The sequence below is a fragment of the Salmo salar genome, chromosome ssa12, assembly GCF_905237065.1.
Source record: "Salmo salar chromosome ssa12, Ssal_v3.1, whole genome shotgun sequence".
Classification (NCBI taxonomy): Eukaryota; Metazoa; Chordata; class Actinopteri; order Salmoniformes; family Salmonidae; genus Salmo; species Salmo salar.
The window spans coordinates 28172998-28199341 of NC_059453.1; the positions used below are offsets into that span (position 1 = coordinate 28172998).

Genomic DNA, 26344 nt, shown 5'->3' on the forward strand with positions numbered 1-26344 from the left:
ATAACTGTTGTAAATTTTATCAACGTTTATGATGAGTATTTTTGTAAATTGATGTGCTCATTCACCGGAGGTTTTGGGAGGCAAAACATTTTCTGAACATCACGTGCCAATGTAAAATGGGGTTTTTGGTTATAAATATGAACTTTATCGAACAAAACATACATGTATTGTGTAACATTGAGTCCTGGGAGTGTCATCTGATGAAGATCGTCAAAGGTTAGTGATTCATTTTAACTGTATTTCTGTTTTTGTGACGCCTCTCCTTGCTTGGAAAATGGCTGTGTGGTTTTTCTTGTCTTGGCACTGTCCTAACATAATGTAATGTTATGCTTTCGCCGTAAAGCCTTTTTGAAATACAATGTGGTTGGATTAACGAGAAGTGTGTCTTTAAAATGGGATATAATAGTTGTATGTTTGAGAAATTTGAATTATGAGATTTTTGTTGTTTTGAATTTGGCGCCCTGCTATTTCACTGGCTGTTGAATAGTGTGTCCCGCGGGTGGGGACACTCCACAAGACCTCCGAAAAATAATTGTAGACCTCCACAAGTCTGGTTCATCCTTGGGAGCAAATTCCAAACGCCTGAATATATCACGTTCATCTGTACAAACAATAGTACGCAAGTATAAACACCAAGGGACCACACAGCCGTCATACTGCTCAGGAAGGAGACGTGTTCTGTCTCCTAGAGATGTACGTACTTTGGTGTGAAAAGTGCAAATCAATCCCAGAACAACAGAAAAGGACCTAGTGAAAATGCTGGAGGAAACCGGTACAAAAGTATCTATATCCACAGTAAAACGAGTCCTATATTGACATAACCTGAAAGGCCGCTCAGCAAGGAAGAAGCCAAATGCAAATCAATTTATACAAATTTTGACATGCGTTTTTCTGTATTTTTTTGTTGTTATTCTGTCTCTCATTGTTCAAATAAACCTACCATTAAAATTATAGACTGATCATTTCTTTGTCAGTGGGCAAACGTACAAAATCAGCTGGGGATCAAATACTTTTTTCCCTCACTGTATATACATATATTGTCACGTCCTGGCCAGTATAAGGGTTAATTAGTATTGTAGTTTAGTCAGGACGTGGCAGAGGGTATTCGTTTTATGTGGTTCGGGGTGGTGTGTTTTGTTGAAGGGGCATTTGGTTTAAGTATTCCGGGGTTTTTGGGCACTGTTTGGTTTTCAGGTATTCTATGTTTAGTCTAGTATGTCTGTTTCTATGTTTGGTTAATTGGGGTTGGGACTCTCAGTTGAAGGCAGGTGTTGTCTATCTGCCTTTGATTGAGAGTCCCATATATTAGGGTGTGTTTGTTATTGGTGGGTGATTGTTCTGTGTTGAGCCTATGCTTTGCCAGACTGTTGGTTGTTCGTTCATTCTCGTGGTTTGTTATTTTGGCATTCATTTTGTAAAGTTAAATAAACAGCAAGATGAGCATACACATACCTGCTGCGTTTTGGTCCTCCTTCACCGACGACAACCGTGACATATATACGTATATATAATAATCAATTAAATAATTTAAAAGACACTGATACACCTGGCTCCCTTACACACAGAGACACATATACACACACGTGTGCACACCCGCCTTCTAACACCCCTGGCCCAGTGTATGGAGTAAGATGTAATGATTCAGCCCACTGACCTGTTCTCCACTTTCTGTAGCCTTGGGTGTCACAGCACCAAGTGGTGTAGAGCAGTGGAGGCGGGTGAGAGGAGCTATAGGAGGATGTGCTCATTGTAATGTCTGGAATGGAACGGTATCAAACATACACACCCGTTGCTGACAGGTGTATACTGTAAAATCGAGCACACAGCCATGCAATCTCCATAAACAAACATTGGCAGTAGAATGGCTTTACTGAAGAGCTCAGTGAATTTCAATGTGGCACCGTCATAAGATGCCACCTTTCCAACGAGTCAGTTTGTCAAATTTCTGCCCTGCAAGAGCTGCCCCGATCAACTGTAAGTGCTGTTATTGTGAAGTGGTAACATCTAGCAGCTACAACGGCTCAGCCATGAAGTGGTAGTCCACACAAGAGCACAGCGCTCCTGAAGCGCGTAGGCCGTAAAAATCTTCTCGGTTGTAACACTCACTACCAAACTGTCTCTGGAAGCAACATCAGCACAAGAGCTGTTCTTCGGGATTTTCATGAAATGTGTTTCCATGGCCGAGCCTAAGATCACCATGCGCAATGCCACGTGTCGGCTGGAGTGGTGTAAAGCTTGTCACCATTGGACTCTGGAGCAGTGGAAATGCGTTCTTTGGGGTGATGAATCACGATTCACCATCTGGCAGTCCGATGGACGAATCTGTGTTTGGTAGATGCCAGAAGAACACTACGTGCCCCAATGTATACTGCCAACTGTAAAGTTTGATGGAGGAGGAATAATGGTCTGGGGCTGTTTTTCATGGTTTGGGATAGGCCTCTTAGTTCCAGTGAAGGGAAATCTTAATCTTAACAGCATACAATGACATGATTGTGTGCTTCCAACTTTGTGGAAACAGTTTGGGGAAGGCCCTTTCCTGTTTCAGCATGACAATGCCCCTGTGCACAAAGCGAGGTCCATACAGTAATGGTTTGTCGAGATCGGTGTGGAAGAACTTGACTGGCCTGCACAGAGCCCTGACCTCAACCCCATCAAACACCTTTGGGGTGAATTGGAAAGCCGACTGCGAGCCAGGCCTAGTCGCCCAACATCAGTGCCCGATCTCACTAATGCTCTTGTGGCTGAATGGAAGCAAGTTCTCACAGCAATGTTCCAACATCTAGTGAAAAGCCTTCCCAGAAGAATGGAGGTTGTCATAGCAGCAAAGGGGGGACCAACTCTATATTAATGCCCATGATTTTGGAATGAGATATTTGACGAGCAGGTGTAAACTATCAAAATGAAGAGAGTCGCACACTCCATATATAAACTGGGTATTTACTAACGTTTCGGCATCACTGTGCCTCCTTTAGGGTAATGTCATGAATAATTGAACCAGGTTATGTAGACAAACAGTGCAATTAGTGCAACCAATGACAGTAGTGAGGGTTGTGTCATAATGATTAAGTTAATTAGAATGAATTAGTGAAACTGTTAAAACAATAGTTTATGGCATATTAAATATATAAGGCTATTGTTATCATATAGAAACATAATTGAATATTGTACATCATTTTAGCATCAACATACATTATTGTTTAATTCAATTTCACATATTTAATTGTTTCGTATTTCATTTTAATTAGTCACATGTAATCTTTTGGTTCAACATTAATGCATAATAAGCATCATCAACAGGGGGAACATATTATGTGTACGTTAATAAGCTGTAGATATAATATATCCATTTATAAGACTTGTTCATAAAAGAAAGAATTGTCCATAAGAAGGAACTGAGATCAAAGTTAATATTCAAACCACTAGGGGTCAATGTTTTTAGATAGGATATCCAGTAAGCCTCCCTTTGTGTGTCCACATACTTTTGGTCATGTAGTGTGTAAAGCCATTACAATGAGCCTGTGCTCCTATAGCTCCTCCTACCAGCCTCCTCTGGTGTGGAGCAAACATGGTCAGGTGTTTTCTGCAGCATGCTATTATTAAGAGAAGGCCAGTCCTGCCTTGCAGCCTAGCAACACACACACACACAGAAACACACACACACACTCCATGAGCAAACTGTTCAGCGTGGGACTAGACGTAGTTTGATTAAGCTATGTGGTGGATTCGTTTAGTCATCTTGGATGTCGATGAATATGCAACTTTTCGATGTGCCAAGGGAAATGTCAGACAATATGAAACAATTTAAATCCGCCGTTTATGCAGATACAGGCATCGCTATTTTCTTGATTTCTATATTGCAAAATGCAGAATTTAACTGAATCTCAGATATGCCAAATGTCCTTCTATGCCGTATCGACTTGTTTCTATTCCATGTCTCAATCTTTTGCCGTAATTACCGTAGTCTGTCTGAGAAATACTCCAGCTTCTCCTCTTCCTAATCTGCATTCCGGCGGTGTCAAGTAGAATCAATGGATCTCACATTATAATTCCTTAAACGTAATTACACAGATTTACATCTGCCGTTCTAAATTCGAGTCACACTTTGCGGTCAAGTTTATTGATTTGCACCACAACAAGTAATCTGCTATGTGACCACTGTAATTACCAAAGACAATTAGCACTCACTTACTGTGAACAGTTTCAAAAAGTGTGTTGAAAGTGTTCATCGATATTGTGATCTTTACATGAAGTACTATTCCTTGAGATATTCGTTTTCAATAAGTTAGAATGCAGTGCCCTCACAGTTCACACTAAAGTGAGAAATCAAATCAAAATCAAATCAAACTGTATTTGTCACATGCTTCGTAAACAACAGGTTTGGACTAACAGAAATTGTGAAAACCTTTCTTAAAGGCTCTTCCCAACATTGCAGAGAAAAATAGAAAAATAATAGAAAAATAATAATACGAGAAATAAATTCACAAGTAACGATAAGTTGGCTGTGTAGACGGGGTACCAGAACTGAGTCAATGTGCAGGGGTATACGATAATTGAGGTAGACATCCTGAAGGGGAAAAGGCGTTGTCGTGCCTTCTTCATGACTGTGTTGGTGTGAGTGGACCATGTTAATTCCTTAGTGATGTGGACAACAAGAAAATGTAAACTGTATTGATGCTTTGTGTGTTTGATGGTTCTTCTGAAGTCATAGCGGAATTTCTTATAAGTGTCGGGACATTGTATTGATTAATGTGATGACTGCTGTTCATCGAATTAATAACTGTTTATAATTAAGTGATTAAATGAATCAGGTAATTATTAACTCATTAACCTGGGGTACCATGGGAAAGTTTTGGCTTTATTGAGTTTCTATTTCCCAAATTAACTCAAAGAATATCAGAATATCGATTTTACAACAGTCGCTAATTAATTAATTTCCTCTACATTCTCATTCTGAACGTCGCATAATCCGGGAATCTGCAGAAACCCGAGTCTCACTAAATAAGTCCGTACCACACCAATTGAGTTGATTATTTATTTACTAACAAGCTAAAATGATAATATAAGATACACAAACACACAGTCTAGGCTATTAATTAGAACTTAGTACAATAAAAAAGGTCCCTAGCGGACCAACACAATATGACACGTGTTACACAAAATGGGGATTTCAAAAGAGAGAGAGAGAGAGAGTGCACAAGAGAAAAGCACACTTGGGTACATTTCTAAACTATGCTTAGTTTAACCCTAACCTTGCACCGAACTGACGCTCTTGTGGGTCAGAATATAATGATGTAATTACGTGTCAAAGGTCTCCGATAGGGTGTCTCTTTGTGGACCGGGTTCGCCTTCTCTGATAACGGCGCGTCTTCGGTTACCGGGTGTAACTCTCTGCTTGTCCTCACGATGTCAGTGTCCTTTCTCTTAGTGGTCTGTTTCCTTGCCCTTGTTCTGAAAGAGGGGTCTTCTGAGGACGGCTAATCAGCCATATAGGTGGTTCCAGCGTGGGAAAGAAAGCAGTGTAAACACACGATACCTCGGAGAGAATAACCGGGTGGTCCTGCTTGAATTCACCCTCTTAGACACAGCTACTCATCCATAGCATAGATTGTTAAAAGGTTCCTTTGTCTTCTTTAACCTTGTGTTCTTACAACTCCCTTCTGCAGCTCGTGGTCCCTAGTCATGATGTTAATCTTAACTACATTTTTATCTAGAATTATTTTCCGCTTTAGGGCAAGTTCTCTGGGCATAACTAGTTAACCGGGTGGTCCTGCTTGAATTCACCCTCTTAGACACAGCTACTCATCCATAGCATAGATTGTTAAAAGGTTCCTTTGTCTTCTTTAACCTTGTGTTGCGTTTTGGGGTTACAACTAATCGGACCTTGGCTGCAGCTCGTGGTCCCTAGTCATGATGTTAATTCTTAACTCACATGTTTTACAACCTCGGGTCAGAAATTAGTGTTTCCGCCTTTAGGGCAAGTTCTCTGGGCATAACTAGTTACGAGGCAAGGTATGGATTTTACTCAGATCCAATTTAGACAACTAATTTCACATTTCATCTTTACAAAAACATTCTTGATCTGGACATTTTCCACACAACGTACAGTATGCAAACAGCAGGTACATATTGTGAAAACTCTTCAAGTAACAATGTTTTCGTTATAACGTCGTCATTTAACTTTTAATAACATAACAAAAACGACATTCATTTTCATATTCCATCTATCGTTATTACTACCATTTTGCCTGATGAAACATATTGTTCCAAAGTCCATTTATTGCATGTTATTGTTCTGAGGTAGGTTGTCCACAGGCCCATCATACATTCCATTCCTCCATACTGAGAGGACAAAGGATTTTGTCTGCTGCCTTAAGATTTACAATGGGCGGGAGGTGTCATAACCCCCCCCAACTCCACCCCCACCTCCATACCTCTCGATCTCTCCCCCTCTGGTGGGTGGGTAATCTGTAGGAGTGTGGTCCATGGTAACCTGACCTGAACAGGCCAGTCATGACATAAGCGTCTGGATTAGTGTCCCGCTCCTTGAACGCGGCAGCTCTAGCCTTTAGCTCAGTACTGATGTTGCCTGTAATCTATGGCTTCTGGTTGGGATATGTACGTATCTCACTGTGGGGACGACGTCATCGATGCACTTATTATTAATGAGGCCGATGACTGATGTGGTAAACTCCCAATGTTATTGGATGAATACCGGAACATATTTCAGTCTGTGCTAGCGAAACAATCCTGTAGCTTAGCATCCGCTTCATCGGACCACTTCTGCATTGAGCGCTTCACTGGTACTTCCTGTTTGAGTTTTTGCATGTAAGCAGGAATCAAGAGGATAGCGTTATTGCCAGATTTGCCAAAGGGAAAATATCAAGACAAGGATTCCTCTCAAAGAGCATTTCAAGACTATCTGCAAGCACAAAATAATCCAACAAATATACCACAATGGGAACTGACCTCAACAGGCTGAGAGATATGAGACATCCTCATCTTTAACTTTAAATCAATAAACTATAGAGAAGATCTAAGCTCCTATCTGACAGGCATCTCAAGTGAATCGCCATTGTATGGTATTACTTTGACAACCTTTTGCTGTGATTTCAGTTTGACTTTAATCATTTAAAAGTCAGGGTGCTGCAGGCATACTAAACTATCTCATCTGGCATTCTCCCTGCCAAGAAACCGGGAACTTTTATGTCCAAAATGTATGATCTCTGGGTGATTTGTTTTATTACATTATATATAAGAAGATAGTCATTAGATACTGCATCTCAGAACATAATTTACCAGAATCCTAAGTAGCAACTAGCGAGTTCCAAGCAATCTAAGAAGTCATTTGAATAAGGCTGCTGAAAGTAGACCTACCTAGGATTCTTGTAACTCTGAGATACAGTATTCAAACCCAGAGAAGGTAAGCTGACAAGCACCAAATGTAAACTGCTAGGACATTTTTTAAGCAATAAGGCACGATGGGGTTGGTATAAGGCCAATATACCACAGCTAAGGGCTGTTCTTAGGCACGACGCATCTTGGACACAGCCCCATTGGCCCCATACCACAAACCCCTGAGGTGCCTTATTACTATTACAAACGGGTTATCAACGTAATTAGAGCAGTAAAAATACATGTTTTGTCATACCCGTGGTATACGGTCTGATATACAGTTGAAGTCAGATGTTTACATACACTTAGGTTGGAGTCATTAAAACTCGTTTTTCAACCACTCCACAAATTTATTGTTAACAAACTATAGTTTTGGCCAGTCGGTTAGGACATCTACTTTGTGCATGACACAGGTAATTTTACAAATGATTGTTTACAGACAGATTATTTCACTTATAATTCACTGTATCACAATTCCAGTGGGTCAGAAGTTTACATACACTAAGTTAACTGTGCCTTTAAACAGCTTGGAATATTCCAGAAAATGATGTCATGGCTTTAGAAGCTTCTGAGAGGCTAATTGACATAATTTGAGTCAATTGGAGGTGTACCTGTGGATGTATTTCAAGGCCTACCTTCAAACTCAGTGCCTCTTTGCTTGACATCACAGGAAAGGAAAATAAATCAGTCAAGACCTCAGAAAGAAAATTGTAGACCTCCACAAGTTTGATGAAAGAAATAAAAGCTGAAATAAATCATTCTCTGTACTATTATTCTGACATTTCACATTCTTAAAATAAAGTGGTGATCCTAACTGACCTAAGACAGTGAATTTTGACTATGATTAAATGTCAGGAATTGTGAAAAACTGAGTTTAAATGTATTTGCCTATGGTGTATGTAAACTTCCGACTGTACCAGCCAATCAGCATTCAGGGTGCTCGAATCAGCCAGTTTATGATTATCTTTATACACCTCCTAAAATTCTAGTGTTAGTATCGTGGAGAAAATACAAGATTATGTTAATAATACTGTTATTGCATCAAATGGTTGTTTTATGCAACAAAGTAGGGTTCTTAAACCTCTAATGTGTCTGTGTGATCTTCTGAGATGTAACTTTAGCAACGGATTTATGATGGTCTTCTCTTCTCTCGGAGCCCGCATTCCATAGAATGAGTTGGTGTTTGTGTGCCAGGAGGTACCAGGGTGGAGATGGCTCCAGTATGGATAATGATGAGAGGAACTTTGTTTTGGGGGCCAGACCGTGGTTTCTACACAATGAGAACAGTCTTTACAGCAGATACTGTCTGCTGTGAATTATTAGTATCTTTCCTATAAATCCTAACCTTGTGACCCATTCCATACATCTGTTGTTTGTCATGAACATTCAGGAGGATGTACTTTGCTATAAAATGCTGTGGCTCAAATCTGCTCATGGGCTCTCAACGAAACACCGTTGACAAGCTCCATTACTGCAGTAATTAAATAATAATCTTTGATTGTTTTGAAGAAATCTAAAAGTCTCTCCTTTTGATTAGAATAATTACACGGCATTAGCCATTTCACTCCAACCCAACCTCCATTCCCTACACCTGGCAGTCCCATAACAACCAAATTAAACTTCCCCATCAAATAAATAAATAAATCAAGTATAATGTACAGCACCTTTAAAATGGCACGCGACTGTGATTTGAAACATAACCTCAAGAAACCTTGCATGCTATCCCTCCCCTCTCTTCCTACCCTCTCTACACTTCCTCCCTCTCTCCCTCTCTCCCTCTCTCCCTCCCTTTTTCCCCGAACAATGTGAAAGGGCTGAACTGAAAACAGTGGGTAAATCCTCCTTGAGAACAAGATTTAAAATATTCATGAATGGGTCCAAGGCATTTTTAAAAGGGAGGCAGGGAATGGAACGGATCGTCACACACTTTCAGGGAGTCTATGAATAAAATAAACTCTCACACATGAGCATGCTTAGACAACGAAACATAAAGCTATTGGGATTTCGTTGCGGCAACAAATATGAATAAAGACAAGAGGATAGAAGAGAAAAAGAAGAGGATAGTTTTTAACACCAATGATGACATATATAAAAAGATACTGACTCCTTTGCAGACACATCATATCGTGTGGTTGCCGGAAAATTGCGATATCGCAAACAAACAAAGCAACAGGGCTCCAGCCTTCCAAGCAGGGGGGCCCAATATTAAAACAATATCCACTCATTTCAGCGATCCATTTCAAGTCGTGCTGTTTGACGTTTTGATAGACTTTCCGATGGGAATTGTTTTACTAGAAATTTACAGTTGCATGGCTACAAGATCATTTAATTTGTACAGGGCCAAACAAGGTCTCTCCGATTACTTGACTCACAGCGTAAGATTTGAGAGTGTTCAGTACAGTGGCTACACCCCTAATTGCCTGTGAAATACCCCTATTCTTGGTTAAGACCAGACCAAAGGAACTTTCTCTCTTTTAATCAGCCATGTTTTCAAAGAAAATGGTTCAAAGACATAAGCCTATGGACTGTAAATTGTACTGCTTTAGATAATGTATTGGAAAGAGAAGACATGTAGGTACAAATGGTAACATTTTCACATTTGAGGTGCACAGTATTTACCTACATACCGTCATACCACAGACAGAGATCATTGAAAGTTAAGGTCCGCCACCCGCCCTGGGTTAACTCTGCCTTAATACATCTGTTCAGAGAAAGGGATAAAGCCTGGACTAAGTATCGTAGAACCAAAGATCCAACTGATTGGAGTCCTATAGAAAATTAAGAAACGCCAGTAAAACTACAACTAGAAATGCAAAAGCCTAGTTCTATATGCATAGTCTTACAAATATATATTTTTAAATCCAGAGCAGTTCTGGAAATACACAAATTACCTTTTAAACATAGTAGGTTAAATAATCAACCTATTCAGTAAAGAATCCTAAATGACCGTGTCATTCAGGAGCCAGCATAGCTGAGGTTTTTAATCCTCATTTCTCTTCTATTAGCTCATCTGTTACATTTCTGATAATAATTTCACCCACAATTCCATCAATGCTAGGTATTACATGAAATCAACACCCTAAATCAGACAGTTAACTTTAGAAAGACTAAAGCAACTGATAGACTGCCTCTCCTCAATGAAATAAATACTGTATTTACAAAGGATCTTGCCTAGATAGACTGGAACCCAACTTTATAAAGTGGTCTGCTAATGTTAGAATGTATCCTCTAGCAGATATTTAACGACTGGTGAAATACCTTTTGTAAGGATTTGTGCCCGAGTGACCCCTCTTCATAAAGGTGGAAACTCCTTAGACCCAAATAACTATAGACCTACATCTATAATCTGTTCAATAACATTCCCAAATGTATCAGTACCTAGATTAATTTAATTTCACCCTTTCAATCTGGCTTGACACCCAACTATTCTACCACTGCAGCATGAGTGAAACTTACTAATGATATAAATTCTTCACCTGACCAAGGCAAACTAACTGGTGCCATCTTTATTGATTTATCAAAAGTATTTGATTTAGTTTGTCATTCTATTTTACTAGGAAAACTTCAAAACATTGGTTTCACTAACAGATCACCAAACTGGTTCCATGCATATCTTAGCAATAGAAAACATGCTTTCATAGAAGGACACAAATTACAACTTCTTGGAGTCAGTAGAGGTGTACTGTATCTCAGGGCTCAGACGCAGCGGGAAAATATATACTCATCTTCTTTTTATTTGGTGAAGAAGGGAAACACAATAAACGTATACAAAAACACAAACGAACTGGACAGTCTTGTCAGGCACTCAGCTAAACAAGCAAAATCTCCCACAAAAATCCCATGAAACACAAACTCCTAATTATAGGACCCTCAATCAGAGGCAACAATAACCAGCTGTCTCCAATTGAAGGTCCAACCACAATTAACTACACATAGAAATACAAAAGACTAGATAGAACATAGAAAATATACTAACATAGACTAACAAACCCCGGACCACATAAACCAAACACCCCTCTACCTAAATACATAGCCCAAACCACATGAAACAAACACCCCCTGCCACGTCCTGACCAAACTATAATAACAAATAACCCCCATTACTGGTCAGGACGTGACAGTACCCCCCCCCCCTCCCCCCAAAGGTGCATACCCCGGATGCACCTCACACAAATAACCAAAAATAACCCCCAAAAAAATTAATCCCAAATCTAAAGGGAGGGAAGGGAGGGTGGCTGCCGTCGGGAAAATATACTAACATAGAATATAGACTAACAAACCCCGGACCACATAAACCAAACTCCACTCTACCTAAATACATAGCCCAAACCACATGAAACAAACACCCCCTGCCACGTCCTGACCAAACTATAATAACACATAACCCCTATTACTTGTCAGGACGTGACAAAGATGCTTCAGATACAAAGACACAACTGACTGGAATCATTTACCTATAGAAATCAGGGCATTAAAATCACACAGGAAATGTAAGAAATCCCTTTTTCAAATGTTAAGAACTGTCACGTCCTGACCAGCAGAGGGCGTATTGCTTAGTCTTGGTCAGGATGTGGCAGGTGGTTTGTTTGTTTAATGTTGTGTTGGTGATTGGGACTTCCAATTGAAGGCAGGTGTGTATAGTTGCCTTTGATTGGAAGTCCTATATAGGTGTGTGTGTTTGTCTTTGGGGTTGTGGGGAATTGTTCTTGCACTGCGTTTGCATAGCCTGTAAGACTGTCCATGTTGTGAGTATCATTTATTGTTTTGTTTTCCGGTGGATGCTTTTCATTTTCCAATTAAAAGAAAATGAGTATCCACAATCCCGCTGCGCCTTGGTCCTTCTCTCTCACATATGACATTTTCAGCAACGAGTACGACATATTCTGTGACAAGAACAAACTGTTTGTCACATGAAACATCACCATGTGAAGATATTTGTAAATATATATGTATATATTATCGGTACTTAGTTTTATTAGTTGTAGCAGTAGTTTTTATTAGTAGTTGTAGCAGTAGTTTTATTAGTTGTATTAGTAGTTGTAGCAGTAGTTTTATTAGTTGTATTAGTAGTTGTAGCACTTGAAAACGAGATCTCAAGAGATTTCATCCTGTAAAATGTCAAATAAATAAATACCATCATACATTTGGTCAGAACTTCACAGTAATCACTATGAGGTTTTCTGTCTTAAGTTCAACATTTGCAGCTGTCACAATCGTCGTAAGGATAGGACCAAAACGCAGCGGGTATAGTGATCATCTTCTTTATTTACTTACTAAAGTGAACACTTAAACGAAAACAATAAACGACAACCAACAGTTCTGTAAGGTAACCCAACTATTCAGAAAGCAACCACCCACAAAACACAAGTGAAACGAACACAACTAAATATGGCCTCCAATTAGAGACAACAACAACCAGCTCCCTCTAATTGGAGGTCATTGCCAAAACCCAACATAGAACTAGAATAAACATAGAACAAAACCCCAAAAACATCAAACCACCCAAAACAAACACCCCCTGCCACGCCCTGACCATACTACAATGACAAATAACCCCTTTTACTGGTCAGGAAATGACAGTACCCCCCCCCCCCCCCCAAAGGTGCAGACCCCGAATGCACCTCAAAACAAAACCCACAAAAACAACCCCAAACCTAAAGGGAGGGAAGGGAGGGTGGCCACCGTCAACGACGGTTCCTGTGCTACACCCCCCCCCTTCCCAGTCCTCCCACCACGGAGGTGGTTCTGGCTCTGGCTGTAGCTCCCGTTCAGCAGACTCTGGGCTGCGTGGCATCGCTGGAGGCCCCGGGCTGAGAGGCGTCGCTGGAGGCCCCAGGCTGAGAGGCGTCGCTGGAGGCTCCAGGCTGTAGGCAGTCTCTGTAGGCTCCGGACTGTAGGCCGTCTCTGTAGGCTCCGGACTGTAGGCCGTCTCTGTAGGCTCCGGACTGTAGGCCGTCTCTGTAGGCTCCGGAATGTAGGCCGTCTCAGTAGGTTCTGGACGGGGAACTGTCGCCGGAAGCTCTGGATGGGGAACTGTCACCGGAAGCTCTGGACGGGGAAGTGTTGCCGGAAGCTCTGAATGGGGAACACGCACTGGAGGCCTGATGCGTGGGGCTGGCATAGGAGGTGCCAGACTGGTGACACGCACCTCAGGGCTAGTGTGGGGAGCAGGAACAGGATGTACTGGGCTGGACAGGCGCACTGGAGGTCTGGAGCTTATAGCTGCCACACCCCGTCCTGGCTGAATGGTGACTGTAGCCCGGCACGGGCGGAGCGCTGGCACAGGGCGAACTGGGCTGTGCTGGAGAGTGAGGGCTGCCGTGCGTAGACCAGGCGCAGGGTAAGCTGGACCAAGGAGACGCACTGGCGGCCAGATGCGCTGAGCAGGCACACTCCTTCCTGGCTGAGTGCCAACTCTAGCACTGCAACGCTGCGGAGCCCGTACCGACCGCAGCGGATGGGCGAGATAGTGCACATCACCCCGTAATGCATCGCTTGCCCCTCCGCACACCTGCTCAGTCGTGCCCTCTCTGCCAGTACCTCCTTCCGGAATCTTGCGTCAAGCTCGGTTCTCGACTCCCTTCTCGGCTCCGGTTTGCTCCACGGCTCCCTCCGAATAGCCCGGGAAGTTAGGTCAGGGTTCCCTCTGACCTAGCAACACTCCCCTTATGCTGCCTCTCCACCTCCTGAATAGGAGGATACAACGCCTCGTACCTTTGTCGTTCCCTCTTCGACTCCTCCAGCTCCGCCTTCGGGTGCTGATACTCCCCAGCCTGGCTCCATGGACCCTTACCCTCGAGGATCTCCTCCCACATCCATGACTCGAGATACTTCTCCCGTTGCTCCTTCTTCCGCTGCTTGGTCCTTGTTTGGTGGGTGGTTCTGTCACAATCGTCGTAAGGATAGGACCAAAACGCAGCGAGTATAGTGATCATCTTCTTTATTTACTTACTAAAGTGAACACTTAAACGAAAACAATAAACGACAACCAACAGTTCTGTAAGGTAACCCAACTATACAGAAAGCAACCACCCACAAAACACAAGTGAAACGAACACAACTAAATATGGCCTCCAATTAGAGACAACAACATCCAGCTGCCTCTAATTGGAGGTCATTGCCAAAACCCAACATAGAACTAGAATAAACAATATAAAACAGAACAAAACCCCAAAAACATCAAACCACCAAAAACAAACACCCCCTGCCATGCCCTGACCATACTACAATGACAAATAACCCCTTTTACTGGTCAGGACGTGACAGCAGCTAGGCCTTTAAAACAATATCCCTCACTGGAGCCATACAGCAGAGAGACAGAGACAGAGAGCAATTCATTGTGTTGATTAGATTACCAAACGTGGGACAGATAAAGTGTCTGTTCGCTGATTGAGAGAAAACAGAACGTGGGCCGAGCCGCTCCATCACATTACATTAATTGTGCTTTAGGTCCGCTAGCCCGTGGCGCTACTAACACTCCTCTCTCCCCAGCATGCAATTTGTGTGTGATGTCTGAATGTCTGCTCACTGCTGCCTCACACACACACTCACGCAGATGGAGACATACAGGGCACAACTACACACACACTCAGGCATACACACTCACTCACTCACTCACTCCCTCACACACACACACACACACACACACACACACACACACACACACACACACACACACACACACACACCATTACTACCATCACACTGCTGGTGGTGATTAGGGACTGGTATAGCTAGCGGCTTCAGAATGGGTGTTCCACAGCCCTCGCCTGCCGCAGTACTCGAGTCCAGAGGCCATAGCATTAATCAAATTCTCATTGCTGATAGCCATCTTGTAAAAGTCTGTTATATTGTAATTGCACGGCACAGTGGTAATGCTTGTCTACGTCCCAAATGGTACCCTATTTGTTATGTAGTGCCCTATTTTTGACCAGAGCCCTTTGTGCCCTGGTCAAAAGTAGTGCACTCTGAAAGGAATAGGGTGCCATTTGGGGCACACCCCTTGTTGCAGTTGTAAAGGAGTCAGGCCTCTTGTTCAGCTTCACCAGCCTCCTGTTAACAACTTTGTTTGTGTTGAAGATATACTGCACTGTTTGTTCGCCTGGCTCTGAATGCTTCTTATATTCACAGATGCTCTAAGCACCGAATCCTATTATAGGATACTGTACAGTAAATCAAATAATGCATTGATGTCAATAGGAGCTCGGAGTGAAATGGGGTTACACACACATATCTGAAGTTCGGCCACAAGCTATTGTATAGCACTCAGTTCATTCATTCAACTTCATCAAGCAGGCCACTATCCAAGCTCTGGCTTGTTTTTGTTCTAGAAGTTACTTACAGAGTCTTAAGTACTATAGTACAATACAAATAAGTGGTTTAGAAGACAGATGGTACGTGTATCTCTCCAACAATGCTTGGTACTTGCCCTGATACTACAGTCTGTACCAGTAGCTATAGGCAGCTCAGGGAGCCGCAGGTGGTAAATTGGGCACAGAGGGGCTCCAAACCAATTATGGGTGTGGTTTACTTGTCAGTCAACGAGTGTTGCTATATTTAGCCTGTCTGTTGCTTACCAGCAACTCAGTGAGATTCATTTAGAGGGTAGGGCTGCAACGCTGTCAGGTAGCCAATCGATATTTTCCCTTTGAGATTGGCTTTGATTGTTTTTTGAAGACTCTTTTGTGAAGTTAAGTTTGTAAACTCTCTAAGTTAAGATTTAACAGTTGAGTATAATAATAGAATATAGCTATCTGGTTGAGTGTCTGCCATACATGAGCTACAGTAGTCCCTGAATTCCAGTCAAAAGTTTCACTTTAAAAGGGACCGTTTCTATTCTGGTGCTTCCTAGAGTCTTCTCCTTCTTGATCTCTCACTCCTCTCCTCCTCCTCGCTCATTAAATGCTTTTCTCTCTCGCAGGTTCCTACCTATTAACTCTGGAGCTGGCCTCTAACTTCAGTTCATCTCTCTCTTCTACTCTGTTCTCATTCCCTTAGCACTCCATTTTTGATCTCTCTCTTCCTACTCTCTTCTCTATGTCCCTCATTCACCAGAGGTTCCGCTCCTTCTCCACTCTGGTTGTAATTCTTCTTGATCTCCCTCTCTTTCCCTCTCTCTGTCACTCTGTGATGGTTGTTGAAATCAGTGGATGCTCCTCAGAGGAGGAAGGGGACCATCTTCCTCAGTGAATTTCAATCAAATAAAAATAGTGAAACATAAAAAAAAAAATGATAAAACTATACTAAATATATTCACATGCTACCAAATAATTGATTAAAACACACAGTTTTGCAATTAGTTAATTTCGTCCAAATTAAGGAGAAGAGAGAGAGAGATAGCTATATTTCGTAGTATATATCTTTTCACTTTCACTTTCTTAGCTAGCATCGAATGCAGCTAGCTAGTTTAGCCTACTCAAACAGAGAGGGATGCTATGTTAGCTAACTGGCTATGGCTATCCAACACTGGAACTCTTCCAAGTCAAGGTAAGCTTTTGGTTTTATTAATTTATTGCCACCAGGGCCTGCCAGTGTATCTGCTAAACTGCTTGCTGCTGACTGTACACTGCACTGCAGGATTGTAAAGTGTGCAATGCAGTATTGAATGTGTCACTGTCTGTCACCTTGATTACTCAGAATTCTCTCGACCTGTGCACCTACGTTGTAAATGATTCTATTATTCATAGGCTAGGTTGTAGCAACCTCATGATGAATACAGGCGAAAGTTTAGCATCATGTAGTACCCTAAACCTATTGATGTTACATTGAGCTGGATGAATGGAATATGAGTTATCCAATATGCTGTAATAGAAATAAGGCCATGTTCATGAAAAAAACGATCATCCTCCCTCATCTTAAACGGCTCCAACCGCCACTGGTTGAAATGCCTGGGGTCATATTGACTTGGTTACCACAGTTCACCGTTGAAACTGAACATAGTTGGCTTTTTTGGCTCTTTTAATGTAATAGTTGGGCCTCTGTGCTCTTCCTTGCTCATTAGAGCGGCGAGCTCTACAAGTGTTTAGATGTCCGTCTGGCAATCTAAGTGGTCTTCCTGGTGCTGTTGCACATCACATTTGGCATTAGGAACTGGAAGATTTCAGCTTTATCTTGAAAATGTTGATCAGATATTGTTTAAATTATAGTCTCCTGCCTTGCTGTTCTGCCAAAATCAGACGTGAATATCTGAACTTTCACAGCGTTATCGGCGCTCGTTATTGGTAGCCAAAAAAAGTTAAAGCCTCCTTGCTTTAGGAGGACTTTTGGAAACCTTTCATTTACAATTCACATAATATTTAAAAGATTCAAATTCTATGAATATAAGATTTTTGGATGACGCGATATCTAGCTCCATCTGTCTTTCCCTTAGTAGGGAATGAGTGGGGAATTACCTTAAATGTGACACTCTGAGGTTTTTGACATACAGTATGAAGCTGTCAGTGATGACAGAATATGACATACAATCGAATGATCTTATACAAATAGAATGTTCCTCAAAGACTTCATGCCACATCAGGAATGAGCAACATCCTGTTGTTTAGAAGTCACCATGCTCAAAGTGATCTGGCCAACAGCAATCGCCCAAACCGATTGAGATGAACCAAGTGTTAAAGAAGTTTGCTTTTAGGAGACATAAAATACTTGTCTCTCTCTGAGCCGAAGCCTCTTACTCCTTATGATGCCACGCTACACTGACTAACCTGACACAGACGCTAGCTGAACACACCCTCTCAACTCCAGCACCCCATCAGACGGTCTCCAGTGAGACAATTACCAAGTTTTCGTTCAAATTTGTCTCTTGTCCAAAAGTAGCACGTCAAGCGCAGGTTAAGGGGACGGTAATGGGCAACGTAGTCACGCCTATTATCGCACGGTGAGTTGCTGAATAACTAACCACCTGATACAAGATGACACTTTTCGGATAAAGTAACAAATAGGGGCGAGCCCCCTCTTCAGCCCCTCTTCTTCCATCCGTGACCCTTTAAATAAACTGTTTAAAGTGCCGAGGGGGTTATTTCCAACAATTGCGGTCCTGCTCCCATTTTGGACCAGAGTGGAGAAAAGGTTAATGAATTCAATACTGCTGTAAGCCCTGTATCCTCCTTAACAGTGGGCACAACAGGAGTCAGTGGGTACAGGAGATTGTTCCAGAATGCTGATAAGGGGGACTAATATAGCAGAGTGTATATGCTGCACCCTGTAGGTTTAGATTTGTAACTACAACTATCTACTTTATTTCCAAGAAACAAGCAAAACAGCTAAGCAACGTCTGTGTTCGGTTTAATGTATTGGTTGAGGTTCGACCCACTAGCTGTTTTCAGCTGATTGCTTGTTCCCTTGTTGCGACGTGGGAATTAAACTTCCTGATTGATTCTAACTACTGCGCCACATGGAAATGTGGATTTACCTACTGCAACTACCGTTGGGGCTATGGGGCTGAATACATTTCAATATGATGTTTGGCTCATTCCTTGCGATGTGTCTCTCAGCCGAATGTTCCAGTGACTTTGTGATAATTGAATGGCACAGTGCAATCCCAGCTCTATGGCCATATGAAGAGGATTAGCATACAAGCAAAGTGTGAATATACTACAGTATTGTGTGGTGAGGTCACATCACACTCCATTCTCAGCCTCCTGTAATCTTGTCAGTGAGCAGCATATGCAAATTTGCAACCAGCCTTATCCTCTGTGAGAGAGAAAGTGTGTGCGCATGTGTGTGTGTCAGTGTGTGTGTGTGTGTGTGTGTGTCCATGTTTGTGTGTCTATAAGCTCCTACACTGCATCTCAGACACTTGACAGACAGATAAGTTCAGTAGTCAAAGACCTGAAACAGTGTCCAGAAACAATCCCCTAGACAGGCTTTGTATTTCTGTTTTCCGTGTGCTTGTCTCTGACTCTCTCCTGCAAATGGCAACCTCACTCTGGACTTCAATGTTAGCTACATCAGGTGGAAGGAAATCCCATTGGTGTAATATCTGAATCAAAGATCCATTGCCACGATCCATTACCACGATGAATAAAACGATCATTCAAATAGATTTCTGTCCAAACCAGCTAGAGTAAAGTCATGTTTTGACGTATTTTCCTCAAATCAACTATTCAAGCCGAACAAAGGCGAAGTATCAGGGGACGTTTCATATCATGCCATGTTCACGTCATTCACCTCGAATCATCTACATTTCACATAGAGTTCAGTGTTTGGATTGATGGGACAACAGCTTGATTTATTTAAGATTGAGTTTCCCTGGGGTGTGTGCTGCCTTCCACATTACCTCCTGGTGGGTCTCCTGTTGCGTCTATGCAAGTTACTCTGTGATGTGTTCTCTCTCCCTGCCTGTATAGTAACCTCTCTCTGCACTTAAAATGACATGTGGTCTGCATCTCTGCATCTGGGGAGCGGTGGGCTTTGGGCAGGCAGGCAGGCCCACTAGACAATGAGAGAGAGTAGCTGGGTGCGTGTGTCATTCTTTATTTATGGGTTGAGGCTGGGTGATTGACAAGACGGGACATGAGAGGCTTTCCTCCTAACCCCAAAGCCTCAGTCATATACCCACGGCGACGCATAAAACACACACACACACATGAATGTATACAGTGTATCCACACACACACACATGCCAGTGTACACACACACATGGATGTATACAGTGTATCCACACACACACACACACACACACACACACACACACACACACACACACACACACACACACACACACACACACATACACACACACACACACACACACACACACACACACACACACACACACACACACACACACACACACACACACACACACACACACACACACACACACACACACACACACACACAGACAGACACACATACACACTCTTTGTAGAGAACCCATAGCCAACATAGTCAAAGCAGGGCTTCTCTAGAGTCGTTTGGCACAGTTGTTTATTTGTTTGTGTGTCGTTCCGTTCTACACAGCGTCCTCTCTTGACTATTTTCATATAATTGATGCCCACTCTCTTCACGGCCTGTAGAGCAACAAAGAGAGCGCATGAAAGCCATGTTATAGCAGTAGCTGTATGAATATTGCATGGGGATAACGTGTTAGAAGCAATTTACCCTCTTCCCTTTGTCTGACAGTTACATCAACAAGCGATTGGGCATGCTCCACATGTATAAATAAAATATTGGGTTGCCATTTATATTTATTTTATTATTATTACTTATTTTTTTTTACATCTGACGAACAGCATGGGTTTGTTGGATTCCAACAGAAGCCGGGCAGTGGCAGCTCTCACTCATTTATTATTCTAACAGCCGCCGCTGTTCTCCTATACGAGAGAGTATTACACTGTGGGAGACAGCCCAGTTCTTTTTTAAAAGCTATATATAAGCTTTAAAGCAGGCGGGAACAACACATATCATGGAAATAAAATGCAAAATATTTCTCTCAGGATTTGTGCCTTTGCCGCAGAATGTTAAAAAATTAAACACACTCGTCGGTGGGAGGCTTCAGCAAAAGTGCCAGACAAACTATTAGTAGCAATTTTGCTGAAACATGAAACGCCACCCATTGAAAATCCAACTGCTTTGTTGATAACATGCAGATGATAAATTGATGATGTATTTGTTGATCTAGTTTCTTAAGGAAAGGTTCTCTTCCTCGGAGGTTCTGCTGTTCTAACGGCTACAGTGAGGAACATTAGGCAACAAATGAAACAGCATGCATCCAGATTGGATGTCTTTCTAACATCAAGTAGAGTGTTTTCCACTTACCTAACCATATTGAACCTTGGTCTACTGAACCTCGGGTGGAGATGATCAATGATCTATCAATGATCATTTTAGTAAACATCCATTTCCATCTTGTGTTCCAAATAGTATGCTGACAACAGTTCATAAAGGCCGGATCCCAAATGGCATCTTATTCCCTACATAGTGCTTACTATTGACCAGAGCCCAATGGACCCTGGTCAAAACTAGCTCACTAAATAGGGAATAGGGTGCCATTTGGGATTCTGCCATAGCAATGTAACATTAGCCTCGTCTTCTCCCAACAACTTTAATGAGATATTGTCCATATCTGTCTTAACAGATTATTTCATTCCAGGAGATACGGTATATACTGCAGGGTATGCCACAGGCAGATATGACTAAGCACCCCTTCATCTACTATGTTTCTAGGCTTTGTTTTTGGTTTATGATCTCATGCGGCAGGTTTTATTATAGAGTGTGTCTGTGTGTGTGTGTGTCCATGTGCGTGCGCGCTCACACAAAAGGAAGCTCAGCAGCCTTAGGACTCTGGTCTGGGAATAAGAAAGTTTATGGAGGATCTATTCTCTCCCACACTCCTTGGCTCTCTCTGACCACCAGCAGCCCTTTGATTTCCCCCGAGTGTGAAGGCCAGTTCTGATATCCTCCAGCAAAGTTTATCTCCACAGCAAAGTAATGGTCAAACGCAAGACGTGCTGCCTTGGAGCTCATCACGCTGGAGAAACATCGTAAGTCCCAAATGGCACCCTATTCCTTTTATAATGCACTACCTTTGACCAGAGTCCTGGTTAAAAGAAGTGCACCATATAGTGAATAGGGTGCCATTTAGGACGCATCCATGGTGGTTCTAAAAGGGAAGAAACTAGGCCGCTGCAGCAAATCAGTATACCAGTAAGTGTTTCAGAAACATTTCTATATTCAAGACCTCCTAGAGCCTTTTGTTGTTTTCAATGACACATTTAGAAAGCTGCATTATCTTGATTTATTTAGAAAGTGACATTATCTTGATTTATTGATAAAGCTACATTATCTTGATTTATTTAGAAAGCTACATTATCTTGATTTATTTAGAAGGTAAATATTGGCATCTAAATAATTTTGATTTTGAATTTTACATTCAGTTGATCTTATACGTTTATATTAAGTTGATCTTATACCTTTACATTCAGTTGATCTTATACGTTTATATTAAATAGATTTTATACCTTTATGTTAAGTTGCTTTATGTTTGTGTAGTAACGCTGTAATTACAGAAGTCAATGATTATCTGGGTTTAGGTACTAAGATCCCCCAGCAGATGGTGCACATTGACAGTATTGTAATAGCTGGAAATCAACATTTTATGATCATGAACATTTATTTTGACATTTATTTCACATTTCTTTCACGTCAATAAATCCGATTATGTAGGATTATTACAAGTGACTGTAATATGTCTAACCCTAGTGTAACGGTTGTCGTCGGGAATGGAGGACCAAAACGCAGCAGGAATGTGGATGCTCATCTTGTATTTATTTTAAGTCAAGAAAACACCAAAATAACAAACCGAAAAACACACGAACAACAAAACAGTCTTGTCAGGCACACTCAGCAAAACAAGAAACAATCTCCCACAAACACTTAACCAAACACATACCCATATATAGGACTCTCAATCAGAGGCAACGAGAAAGCACCTGCCTCCAACTGAGAGTCCAACCCCCCATCAACCTAAACATAGACATACAACAAACCAGAAAGAACATAGAAAACAAACCAAGAACATAACCCCAAAAACCCGGAAATAATAAATCAAACACCCTACTACATAAAACACCACCCCCAACCACATAAACAAAATACCCTCTGCCACGTCCTGACCAAACTACAATAACAAATAACCCCTATACTGGTCAGGACGTGACACCTAGTGTGTTCATTTCATGTATTCCAGTAGTTTAGAAACGTCATGTGTGTCGAGGTTCATCCCAGGTTGCTATGGCATCAGTACATTTTGCTCCTGACCTGGAAGTCCAGCCTTCGTTTCTCAGCGAACCCCTGCAGCTGTTGAGACCAGCTGTGTTTAAGTCATGATCATGGGTCTTATTTCAGTGTTGCCATTCATGGGACCCTCTCTCTCTCTCCAGAGTGTATCATACTCTGTAACCAAATATTAAAAGAGCTGTTCCCATGGCTCTCTCTATAGACCATGAGTATTAGGCTATATGCATTAATTGTGCAAGTAATAATGCTTGTGTTACCTCATATTGCATTATAAGACTTGGTATAAGCATTCATAACAAATGGAGTGTTATGATTAAGAGAACGTTGAATCTTTAAGTTGTATAAAAAACATTTTTATTTCATTTGTTTCAAAGTCATATTTATCTGTTCATTAATATACACATATTTAAATAACAAATAGAAAAATAAATAAAGTTTTAACTTATGATATCTTTAAATGTCTCACAATTAGTGTTGTATACTTGTAGTTGTATACAGTGCTGTAACACAAAATCACAAAGGAAATAGAAAATCTCTCTCTCTCTCTCTCTCTCTCTCTCTTTCTCTAAAGTGCAGCGTCAACGTTCTTCTTGTGTGTGTTTGGTCACATGACTTCTGGGAAAATCCAGCTGGTGGGTTTTCCATGGCCCTTCTCCCCTCCTCCGTTACGTTCACTCTGCTTTTCTCTTAAGACACCTCTTCTTGTGCTTGTCGTCCTTGTTTATTCTATTTTGAAGGAGGGAGAAGAGTGTTATTCTCAGAAAGGACTAATGTTACATGGATTATATTAAGTCAAGTGCTATAGGATGTTTCTAAAGTATGTGCTAAGGTCTTTTGCTTTTACATGCTTTAGCCTTATGTGTGCTACTTAATGGTGTGATAAAACTATAATTACAGTAACTTTTATAATTACAGTAGCTTTTTTACCATTAGATCTATATGTCGTTAGATTGTGATAAATGTTGATTTATACATTATTACATTGTCATAACTGCAGTATAGTTCTGCCAAGGCTTTAGTATGGTGGTGATGAGTCTGATGATTTGATCTATCTTACTTGTTCCAGCAGTTGACGAAAAACATGGCCTTTCTTCCAACGGGGTTCAGGCACCTTCTGGCTCCATCTTCCGCCAGTGTAACACTGAAAATAACAAACCACACATACACACAATTAATGCTTGTGTCACACAACTGATATAAAGCTGATAGAGGTGATTGTCATGTCATAAGTTAATGTCAGAAAGAAAGAAAGAAAGAAAGAAAGAAAGAAAGAAAGAAAGAAAGAAAGAAAGAAAGAAAGAAAGAAAGAAAGAAAGAAAGAAAGAAAGAAAGAAAGAAAGAAAGAAAGAAAGAAAGAAAGAAAGAAAGAGAAAGAAAGAGAGAGAAACCACTTTCTGGTTAAATAAATACAGTACTTACATGATTTCAGTGGTGTCGCAGTAATGGGTCTTTTCAATGATTTCAAAGTCAACAATGGTTTCCTGAGTGTGCATAATGGTTCCTGGGCATTTGCATCTGGCACCTGGAACGTACTGAGCTGTAATGAGAGTTATAAACATCAATTAACATGGTCAAACATTTTAATGGAAAAGTTGTTTTATGAAAAATATGTTTTCAAATTGGATTTTGGATAAGAATTCACATGCATGCATTTTTTGCACAATGCTTGTTCTGAGAAGAAACTGTACATAACTGCAATTTCTATAGTATTCTACACGAATTGTATGCTATATGACAGACACTATATGTACAGTAGCCTAGTCACTGCAAAATCCCTAGTCAGTCAGGTAACTAGTAAAGCATGCACACTGCACTGTACATTCCATATATTGTAGCTGACATTGCTAGAAATTACTTTGAAATCTTACCTCCGTTGAGCTGTATACAAACTCCCAGCAAAACCACCAGGAAAAGACTGCAGGCTTTTGGTGCGAAGGCCATCGTGAATATAAGTAGCGAGAGGGGAGGTGATGGGGAGGTGAGGAGTCAAGAGGCAGTAAGATCCACTTGAAGTGAAAGTGAAAAGTGAAGAACTAGTGGGATCCATTGTCCTTTTTATAAACTGCCGGCAGAGGGTTTTCCCAAATCCCATGTTCTTTCCCGGCAAACGTTGAAGAAATAGCTCTCACTGGAATTTCCCAGCTCACTAGGGTAGAAATTAAGGAATGTTGGACTACAGAGTGGAGGGTCGAAGGGGCGGAGGGAGCTGGGAGTCTGCAGATAAAAAGTTGGCCGCGAGAGTCTTAACTCCTAACTTCCTAACTGTGACTGTGGGAATGTGAAAGCCAGGGTGACTCAGCGTTGCAAGTTACGGTGATTAATGTTGAAGTGGCCTATTTGCAGGCAGAGCTGTCTGCAAACCTGTTATTTTAAATAATGTATATTAAGCTGTCTCGGATTCATTAGTTGGACAGATCCGAAGTCTCCTTCCAATTACTTCCTCCTCCTGAAAACTGCTCTTTATGACATCACAGATCTGGGGTATGAGAGATGGTACTTCGGAAGAGGGTCTCGTATTAAGACAAACTTCACCCCAAACTTTCTTGGATAGAAATAACAGGAAAAGTGAAAGCAAAAGTGTATAAACTGCGAAGAATGTTGATGGTTCTTCTCCTCCTCCACCAGCATACCCAAGTCAGATATGCTGTCTGGGGCAAGTAGCAACAACAACAGCCGCAGGAACATCATGATGACACGATAACCAGTCATCTCTATTCTGTGAACCCCCAACCTAAATCTACCATGTCATACTAATCATGCTAGTCAACACTAGAACATGTCTGTAGACCGACACCTGTTTTACCAGAAGTGAATGAATATCATGGTGATGAATAGTGACTGGGCCTAACACCCAGGATGTGTCTGGTGTTTTCAGTCATGTGTGTTGTGTTTTGTCAGAGATTAGTTTTCGGGCTTATGTCCCCATGTCTTTCTTTTATTTTTTATTTGTTTATTTAACCTTGATTTAACTAGGCAAGTCAGTTAAGAACAAATTCTTATTTACAATGACACCTACCAAAAGTCAAAAGGCCTCCTGCGGGGACGGGGACTGGGATTAAAAATAAATAAAATATATGTCACGTCCTGACCAGTATAAGGGGTTATTTTGTTATTGTAGTTTGGCCAGGACGTGGCAGGGGGTGTTTGTTTAGAGTGTTTCGGGGTTTGTTGGGCTATGTTCTTATTTAAGAGGGGTGTTTGTTTAGAGTGTTTC

General features: G+C 41.4%; 1 protein-coding gene across 1 annotated transcript; it reads right to left on the bottom strand.

Moving 5' to 3' along the window:
* Nucleotides 1–23467: 23467 nt before the first annotated feature.
* Nucleotides 23468–25305, bottom strand: LOC106564720 (C-X-C motif chemokine 11). Its single transcript, XM_014131006.2, has 4 exons — nucleotides 24999–25305; nucleotides 24550–24667; nucleotides 24188–24271; nucleotides 23468–23856 (listed from the first exon to the last, which is right to left on the bottom strand). The coding sequence occupies exons 1-4, from the start codon at nucleotides 25069–25071 to the stop codon at nucleotides 23802–23804; spliced, it is 330 nt and encodes a 109-aa protein (XP_013986481.1). The 5' UTR covers nucleotides 25072–25305; the 3' UTR covers nucleotides 23468–23801.
* Nucleotides 25306–26344: the final 1039 nt, after the last annotated feature.